General features: G+C 40.1%; 1 protein-coding gene across 1 annotated transcript in view; it reads right to left on the minus strand.

Moving 5' to 3' along the window:
- Nucleotides 1–10,362, minus strand: part of LOC109916393 (A disintegrin and metalloproteinase with thrombospondin motifs 12-like) — a 465,504-nt gene that overhangs the window by 94,635 nt on the left and 360,507 nt on the right. Inside the window, exons 14-15 of the mRNA XM_048604457.1 lie at nt 8,327–8,571; nt 5,390–5,413 (exon numbers count right to left, since the gene is read on the minus strand). Coding sequence (XP_048460414.1) covers nt 5,390–5,413; nt 8,327–8,571 — 269 coding nt within the window. The remainder of the gene's footprint in view (nt 1–5,389; nt 5,414–8,326; nt 8,572–10,362) is intronic.

A 10,362-nucleotide genomic window follows, 5' to 3' on the forward strand; every position in this document is an offset into this window, starting at 1 on the left:
CATTCACAATTTAATTGAAAGCAAGATTCCACATGTACCTTTCTCTTTCGCATGTTTATTTTATAAATCTTTCTATATTATCTTTCCTGGAATGCAGTGATGTTGTAAGGACTGTATTTTCGTCCATCCCAAGTTTGCCTGAGAATTACTGCAGCTCTCACAGCATTCAGAAGTGGAACTTTCCATCCTGGAGTGAAGTTCATATTTTACAAAGAACAAAGAACAGTACAGCACTTGAACAGCCCTTTGCACTACCAAACCTCTGCTGACACATGACGCCGTTCTAAACTAAAATTCAATTGCCTCTACATGGTCCGTATCTCTCTATTCACTTTTTTTATTCATTCATGGGATGTGGGCATCTCTGGCTGCGCCAGCATTTATTGCCCATCCCTAAGTGCCCAGAGGGCAGTTCAGAGTCAAACATGTTGCTGTGGGTCTGGAGTCACATGTAGGCCAGACTGGGTAAGGATGGCAGTTTCCTTCCCTAAAGGACATTAGTGAACCAGATGGGTTTTTCCAACAATCGACAATGGATTCATGGTCATCATTACACTCTAAATTCCAGATACTTATTATTAAATACAAATTCCACCATCTGTCGTGGCAGGATTTGAAACATGGTACCCAGAACATCAGTTTCTGGATTAACTGTCCAGCAATGATACTATCAGGCCATCGCCTCCCCAAGCCTAGCCAAGTATTTATCAAGATGCCTCTTGAACAAAGAACAACACAAGAACAGGCCCTTTGGCCCACCAAGCCTGTGCCGACACTTGACGTCATTCTAAAATAAAAAGCCTTTGCGTCTACAAGGTCCATATCCTTCCAATCCCTGTCTATTCATGCATCTGTCAAGATGCTTCCTAAATGTTGTATTCACCTCTGCCACCCCTTCTGGCAGCACATTCCATGACTTACCACCCTCTGTGTAAAAATCTTTGACTCACATGTACTTTAATATTATCCCCGCTTTACCTTAAACCTTTGCCCCCTGGTAATTGACATTTCTACCCTGGGAAAAAAAACTCCAACTATTTATTCTATCAATGCATCTCATAAGTTTGTAAACTTCTATCAGGCAGCCCCTCATGGTTCGATGTCCAAGTGAAAACAAACCAAGTTTGTCTAATCTCTCCTCAGTTTTGTCAAGCGGGCCCCAACTTTCTCTATTATGGCTATTCAACGCCTCAATGTCAGGTTAAAACCCAGGGTCAGCTGCATAAGGCCTTTACTTGGGCATTAATTGGCCACTTAAGACATCAATTAGTGCATGTGCATCTGCCACAGGTTTAGTTTTCAGGAAGAGGAGGCGTGGATCGGTAGGCAGTGAGCATACAGCAAGTATTGAATTTTACTTTCCAACTTCTTCCCAATCTGCTTGTCATTGAATCTAACTCTGTGTTTTATTTCAGTCTGAATTGCAGAATCATTCTATAATATGTTGATACAAAAGTATAAATTCATGCTGAGTAATAGATAGCTTATTAATTCAATAAGACTAATTATATCACCATCTGTTCATAAAGAACCAAAGCAAAGGTGATCCTGTGCAATCAAATTCCTAGATGCTGTTAGCAAGATTGTACATGGACACTTATTATTCCATAGAGGGTGAGTTTTTGACCTTAGTCATGTTATCCAAGGGAAGTAAAGCTCTGTTGTACAAATTATGATGATAAAGTGTCAACTATTTATGAATTGTTCCATAAATTCCTCAAGACTGAACATGTAAAAGGAATCCAAGATTTGTAAAATATCTCATTGTGTGATGCAATACTGAGCCAAGAAAATTTCTCTTTTCACACCACTGACTTCCGTATTCTGATAAATGAATTCACGATCACACCGAAAAGTTTTGGGACATTTGAATGGCTTTTCAGTGTGTCAGTGAATAAATATAGGGTCTTGTAATGTGCAGAGGTTGATGTCCTGCAGCTACGACATGATCCTGACTGATCAGAAAACTCTACCACTCATACTGTCTGCCATAGGCAATTTGCAAGGATTTACATTTAGTGAGACCAGAACCCAGAGCATATTTACCAGAGGTAGGGCAGCTATGGCTGCGAGTAAACCAGGCAAGGTGGTAGGCTGGTGATTGGTCAGACACTAGTTGAGTATTTAGAAACATAGAAAATAGGTGCAGGTGTAGGCCATTTGGCCCTTTGAGCTAGCACCACCATTCAATATGATCCTGGCTGATCATGCAATTTCAGTATCGCACTCCCACCCTCTTCCCATACCCCTTGATCTCTTTAGCAGCAAGGGCCACGTCCAGCTCTCTCTTGAATAAACCTAATGAACTGGCCCCAACAGCTTTCTGTGGTAGAGAATTCCATGGGTTCACAACTCTCTAAGTGAAGAAATTCTTCATCATCTCAGTCCTGAATGGTTTACCCCTTATTCTTAGACTGTGACCCCTAGTTCTGGGCTTCCCAACATTGGGAATGTTCTTCCTGCATCTGGCCTGTATGGCCTAATTGGGATTTTATATATTTTGATGAGATCCCCCCTCATTCTTCTAAATTTCAGTGCATACAAGCCCAGTCGATTCAGTCTTTCCTCATATGTCAGTCCTGCCATCCCAAGAATCACTCCAGTAAGTCTTTGGTGGATTGCCTCAATAGCAAGAATGTCCTTCCTCAGACTAAGAGACCAAAACTACAGATAATACTCAAGGTGTGCCCTCACCAAGGCCTGTATAGCTGCAGCAAGACATTCTTTCTCCGATACTCAAATCCTGTCACGATGAAGGTCAGCTTGCCATTAGCTTTCCTCACTGCCTTCTGCACCTTTTTTTCCCTTCTCATTTGTGGAATGTGGGCATCGCTGGCTGGCCAGCATTTCTTGCCCATCTCTAGTTGCCCTTGATGCATGCCAACCTTCAGCAACTATTCCAACATGACATCCAGGTCTCATTGCACCTCATCTTTTCCTAAACTGCCACCATTCAGATCATAATCTGCCTTCCTGTTTTTGCCACCAAAGTGGATAATTTCAAATTTATCCAAATTATACAGCATTTACCATGTATTTGCCAACTCAGCCAGCTTGTCCAAGTTACCCTGCAGCATCTTAGCATCCTCCTCACAGCACATACTGCCACCCAGCTTAGTGCTGTCTGCAAATTTGGGGATATTATGTTCTATTCCTTCATCCAAATCATTAACGTAATGTATTTAAATTTATTTTAATCAATCTGTTCAGACACACCTTTGGGACAGGTGGGACTTAAACCTGGATTTTCTAGCCCAGTGGGATAAATGACTGTACTTCAAGGTGTTGGGTAGGTTATGTGGCATCTAACATACAGGTATAGAAAGTAAATGAGAAGGCAAGTGGTATGTTCGCATTTGTTACAAGGGAATTTAGAGTAAAGATTTCTCACTACATTTACAAAGAGTATTGCCAAGACCACATTGGAATATTATGTGCAGTTTTGGTCTCATAAATACAGAGAAAACTAGCAGCATGGCAGGCCATTCGGCTCTTAAGTCTGTTCCACTCTTCAACATGATCACGGCTGATTCTCTCTCAACGATACATTCCTGCTTTCTCCCCAAATCCTATAGATGCCTTTAACATCTAAAATTTATATCTCACTTTCTTGAATATGTTCAGTGTTCTGTGGTAGAGAATTCCACAGATTTAATACCCTTTGAATGAACAAATATTTAGTCACCCCAGTCCTAAGTGACCATCCAACCCCTTACCTAAGAAACAAGACACAAAACAAATCTACTCCAAAACAAGGCACTTGCTATGGAGGGAGCGCAATGAAGATTCACTAAACTAATTCCTGAAATATAGAGGTTGCCCAATGAGTTATTCTAAGTTCTTCTTTCTTTTGCTTTATTCTAACTACAGTGTTTGAATAAATTGTGTTTTGCTTAACATTGAGTAGTTTGACCAATCAAATTGCATGTGGAACACAGCACTTTACATTTGCCTTTAAAATAAGAAACAGTTAGGCTAGATTCTTAAAATATTTTGAGGGCATCTGGTCTGGTCCATAACAACGGTGGTGGATCTTTGGAGTTTTCTGTTCCAGAGGGCAGTGGAGGCTCAGTCATCGAATATGATCAACTCTGAGATTGGTAAATTTCTACTTATCAAAAATACTGAAAATGGGACTTATTGTAAAGAAAAATCATGGGGCCTGGCTCTCCTTGACTAGGACAGCATTTATTGTCCAACCCTAATTGCCCAGAGGGCAGTTAAATGTCACATGCATTTGTGTGAGTTTAGAATCAGACTAGGTAAGGATGGTAGATTTCCTTCCCTAAAGGACAGTAGTTATCAGCAAGGCCCCAGAACATTAACATGGAGTTCTGGATTCTTAGTCCAGTGACATCACTGCTATGCCACAGACACCATATAGAAAATATGCAGGAAAATATGTTGAAGTAGAAAACCAGCCATGATCTCGCTGAAAGGGCTCAAGGACCTATTTCTGCTCCTACTTTTTATGTTCTTATCTTCAGTTGGGTCAGGTGGTAGGTTGCTAAAGTGGCAGGCGGGTGGGATGACAGATAGTTCTGGGTAAAGTTCTAGCTGGATAGAGTGGCGTTTGTGTAGGGTATTGAGTGCATTGGATGGCATTTCGTTGAGATGGTAGATGGGTGAGGTGGTAGATGGATGAGGTGGTAGTTTGGTATAATGGGCAGGGGGATTAGGATGAGCTGTCAGATTGGAGGCCAGACAAGTGAGATCAGGGACCATTGTTATTCAGCGAGGGTTGGAGGAGGACATCAGGGTCTGGGTGAGTTGAACAGTCAGATATAGACATTGTCTAAATGGACTTCAGTGAGGCATTCGACAAGGTTCCGCATGGTACACTGGTTAGCAAATTTAGATCACATGGAATCTAGGGGGTGTGAGCCATTTGGATACAAAATTGGCTCGAAGGTAGGAGACAAACGGCGGTGATGGAGAGTTGCTTTTTGGACTGGAGGCTGTGACCAGTGGTGTACTACAAGGATTGGTGCTGGGTTCATTGTTTTTCATCATTTATTTCAATGATTTGGAAATGAATATAGGAGATATGGTTAGTAAGTTTGCAGATGACACCAAAATTGGTGGTGTAGTCGACAGTGGTTACCTCAGAGTAGAAGAGAACCTTGAAGGGTCACCAGACCTGAAACATCAACTTTGATTTTTTCTTCACAGATACTGCCAGACCTGCAGAGCTTTTCCAATGGCTTCTGTTTTTTTTTCCCCTGATTTACAGCATCTGCAGTTCTTTCGGCTTTTATTTAGAACCTTGATCGTATGGCTAAATGGGACAAGGAGTGGCAGATGGAGTTTAACTTAGATAAACATGAGGTGCTGCCTTTTGGTAGGACAAATCAAGGCAGGACTTATACAACTAATGGTAAAATCCTGGGGAGTGTTGCTGAAAAAAAGAAACCTTGGGGTGCAGGTTCACAATTCCTTAAAAATGGAGAGAGAGGCAGACATGGCAGTGGAGCAGGCATTTGGCACACTTGCCTTTATTTGTCAGTGCATTGAGCGTAGGAGTTGGGAGGTCATATTGCAGTTGTACAGGACACTAGTTAGGCCACTTTTGGAATACTGTGTTCAATTCGGGTCTTGCCAGTTCAAGTTGGTGTGGTTACTCGAGGCTCCATAAGATGGATGGGCTGTGGGGTTCAGCCAGGTTCCAAAGAAGAGTCAATTTCAAACGATAACTAAATTTAGCAGAGATGTTGCCAAACCTGCTGAGTCTGTTTAGCACGTTCTGCTTTAATCACTCTGCTCTCATCCGTACACCAGGAAATCAAGCTATCAGCAAGATTTCCAACTGTCCCTCTCCCATAATGTCATTTCAAACCCTTCAAAAAGTTCATCTTTCTGCAATCAGATGTAACTGAGCTTTAACAGTAATATGTTTATTTATGGAATTCTAAAGAAGAGTCATATTGGACTAATAATGGATTCTAATAATGACCATAAAACCATTGCTGATTGTCAGAAAAAACTCATCGGGCTCACTACGATACTTTAGGGAAGGAAATCTGCCATCCTTACCCAGTCTGGCCTATAGGTGACCCACAGCAATGTGGCTGACTGTCTGAGCAATTAGGGATGGGCAAAAAATATTGGCCTGGCCAGTGACACCCACATTCCACGAATGAATATTAGAAAAAAAAGACACTGCCAAGCCTGTTTAGATTCTGCAGCATTTTCTGTTTTCAGTTCATACTGAGGTGTTCTGCTAAATTGTTAATTAGTAGAGCTAATTCTTCTTAATCACAATTGTTTTGTTTTTAAAATCTTTGTTTAAGGAGACTTTACCATCTGCCTTCTTCTAATGTGTATGTCCAAATCTGTAATTCCCTCTGAGTAAGCTATTTTAAATGTATTTTTGTTTCATTGCTTTTTCTTTCCTGATTGGATGCCTGAAATCTTTCAATGTGCTTGGACCATCTAATAAGCTCACTGCTACTATACGCCATGAATGCTCAGTAAAGGCTACAATTAGTTGCAGTATCACTGCACACAGATAGAGGTGAAATCCTCAGTAGAGAGATCACGAGATGCCTCAGAAAGATTTACTTTGCAGTCAGCAGCAAGCACTGGCTTCACCACTGATCTCAAACAATAACCAGAATGAAGCAGCTAACCATTTCCACTTGTGTGTATGTTGAAGAACAAAATTTCCTGTGAATGAAGAGAGCAGTCAGAAAGTGTTAAAAAAATCCTATTGTTTCAAGTCTTTAGGGCTAATTCTAAATTAAAATATTACCAATCTTTCTGAGATTGTAATAAGCACATCGTTATGTAAGTACATTAAAATTCACAAAATATTTAAAAAGCACAAGGGACAAAAATATGTTCTTATTTAAATGTGAAAGCGTTTCCAGAGACAAATTCACTCATGCATGCTTCAAGTGAAGGCTTCATACATGAGCTACTGCAATTCTTTAAACAGAATGGGTGGTACCTTAGTAGAGGAGTAAAATAGACAACATTGATCAACTGGAGTTACACATTCTGCTCTATTATCCAAGGTCGATGCTGCGGAAAGGAAACTCTGGTGTGCAGTAGCAAAACTCATAATATGTCAGATCAGGTTTACTGGCCATGAAATACACATTATGAATGTTTAAAAAATTTAGGGCAATGTGCATATTAAATGCAAATACTTACATTTCTTTCTTTTTTCAATTTTATTGCATGAAATCAATGAAGCCTGAAAAGACCACTTGGTCAATATTGGTCCGTATACTTTTGTGGGTGGTGATTTGGAACCTCTGTGTATTACTATTATGTGATGTAGAGTTTTGAATTTAAAGTACGCATATCTCACTTTTTGTATATCATAGAGTCATAGAGTTGTACAGCACAGAAACAGGCCCTTTGATCCAACATGCTGATGTTGACCAGATATCCTAAATTAGTCTAGTACCATTTGTTAGCATTTGGCTCTATTTAGCATTTAGCATATCCCTCTAAACCCTTCCTATTCATGTACTCATCCAGATGCCTTTCAAAAGTTGTAATCGTGCCAGCTTCCACCACTTCCTCTGGCAGCTTATTCCAAGACGCACCAACCTTTGCATGAAAAGGTTGCCCCTAAGGTCCTTTGTAAATCTTTCCCCTCGCATACGGGAGCTCAAACTCCTTTGTACTCATATGTCACACAGGCAATGACTTTGTCATATGCATTTGAATGTGTAGCTTAAAGAGGTAGCTGTTAACCTACATTTTTCAATAAACAAACCACACACATTGACACCACCAGAACGTAAAACATTACCTGTGAAATGCATTTGGACATCTCTAGAATCTGAAAAGTTCTACGTAAGTACAATTTATTTATTTTTACATTTTTGATGGCAAAGATCATTCATAGATGCGTATGGAATTTTGAACGGTATTTTAAATCAGGGTTTTGCACCTTTGGTAACTATCACACATTTTGCCTGATTAGCCAGGATGAAGTCTATGTAAAGAAAAATCAAGCAGAGGTTGATGTATAGGGTAAATGCACTAATGCATTTTCCTTTAAATCACTAAAGCCCATTTTCTAAATACAAAAAGGAAAAAAAAAGACATTCATTGTTAGTCTTCTGATGATGCAGTACAGTGACAACAGGATTGATCAACCCACCTTTACATTTGATCCATCTTAAATCTAGCATTTGTCTACATGAAGAAATATTACATTTCCTTGGATGATCCCAGGAATCGTCTCAGACCCTGCAAAGCATTTTTACTCTCCCTTCAAACACAAAGCTAGTGACGATAATACCATGCTTTTATCTTTTGAATACTAACAAAAACTGAACATGTTCTACGTTTCTGAAGAATGAGTTACCTGAATCCAGACAGGTTCTTTTGTGGGTCCTGGAGCTGTTAGATTTTCCAGATTCCCATTTCTTTCATACTTAAATGTTGTTCCTGCTGCTTTGTAGTCTCCATTCCACTGGATAATAAAACCACCATTGAGGAAATATTTCTCTGGATCTTCACTTCGCAAAGCCAAGAAATTCCCTGCTTCAGCTATTTCTTCCACCCGGATATCTCGTGCTCCTTCAGGAATCAGGCCCACGTCCACATAGCCTGCAAATGGATCAAAATGGAAGTTTGGACAAATAAATCAAGAGTTCCTTCACACTTATGTGTATTTGTAAAAAGACCCTCCCAAAGCCATTTGCTGCAATGGTGAGCTGTCTGGACTAATTTATTTCTTACGAAAGGCAGCCCCAACTATGGTCTCTTGTACCATGTCTTTGCTCCAAATTGCTGAAAATGTCTTCAGCCATCTTCAGCCCTAAACTGTGAAATTGCTGGAAGAAGGGCTTTAAAATGTGCTCCTTTATCCAGCTTTCAGACTTCTGTCCTACAAAAATCTACAGTAACACTCCATGCAGTGTTGAGGGGGTGCTGCACTGTCCAAAGAGATGTTAAGTCATGGTCCACCTTATATTTTCTTTGGTGAGTGTAAAAGATCCCATGGCACTGTTCCGAAGAAGCTACATGTATCCTGACCAATATTAATCCCCCAGTCAACATTAGGAGGATTCTCATCAGATCATAATGATGTTACAGTTTAAGTGAGTTTTCTGTGCGCAAATAGACAATTGCATTTACCACTCTGCATCAAGGCCGAAAGTTCAAAAGTACTTCATTGGCTATAAAGTACTTTGGAACATCATGAGATCATGAAAGGCAATGCATAAATACGTGTTTACATTTTAAACATAAATATTTAGTTTATTGTCTCCATACGTTTGGGGCCAACTTTTGTCCAACTACATTCCTGGGAAGCATCATGGAATGTTTTCCTCCTAAGTAAATGCAAGCTGTTGGTGTGCATGTTTTCGTATATGGGGATCTCACAGAAGTATTGTCACAGATATTAAAAAATCTATATCTTTAGTGTACATATATCTATGAAGAGCAGCATACCCTTTATACGGTTACTGTCAATCCAGGCTGATTGCACGTTCCTTGTTCTCAACAGCAACTCTACAACATCAGTGCTCCACTTGCCCCGAGTCTTTCTCCAACAGCTGCCTCAGTTTAAACATCTGTGCCTCTTACATTTCACTACCATGAACGCACACACTCCAAAAACCCTGCTGTAAATTAGTTGTCCATCATACAAGGATTTTACAAGTCCATAAACCTCTGCAGGATACCTGTGTTAGGGAAGTGCAGATAGGGAAATAGTGGTGCCATGGCAATGTCACTGGAATAATAATTGTTTTGTGGACATAGTTCAAATCTCACCACGGCAGTATGAAGTTTGATTTCAATGAATACAAAATCTTGAACATATAATGTTAGTCTAGGCAACGGTGACCACAACAACTATCACTGATTGTCATAAATCTACCTGGTTCACTAATGTCCTTTAGGGAAGGAATCTGCTGTCCTACCTTGCCCTGGCCAACATGTGACTCCAGGTACAAGCAATGTAGTTACATCAATAATGGGAAATAAAATTAAGGTATAAGGTGAGCCTTAATCTCACCACTGATGAATGAATAGCAAACATTAGTCTTTCAATTAAATAAAATAGCATTGCTTCCAGGTCATTTCAAATAGAGTGCCAGAAAGCTTACTTAAGTTGTTGCGATGGAAAATATATGTGACTGAGAAAAAAATGTACGTTGATCTATTGTGCATTGATAAAAAGCTGCAATTTGGCTCTCACTTCAAAGTCTGCATTTTGCAATGCTGCTCTACACTCAATATTCCGGATTTCTCCTTCATTGTTGCTTTTGGTTGGAAAACAGACAGACTGCACATTGGTTCAGAGATAGTAGGAACTGCAGATGCTGGAGAATCTGAGATAACAAGGTATAGAGCTGGATGAACACAGCAGGCCAAGCAGCATCAGAGGAG

This window comes from Rhincodon typus, chromosome 1 (assembly GCF_021869965.1).
Source record: "Rhincodon typus isolate 14 chromosome 1, sRhiTyp1.1, whole genome shotgun sequence".
NCBI classification, from domain to species: domain Eukaryota; kingdom Metazoa; phylum Chordata; class Chondrichthyes; order Orectolobiformes; family Rhincodontidae; genus Rhincodon; species Rhincodon typus.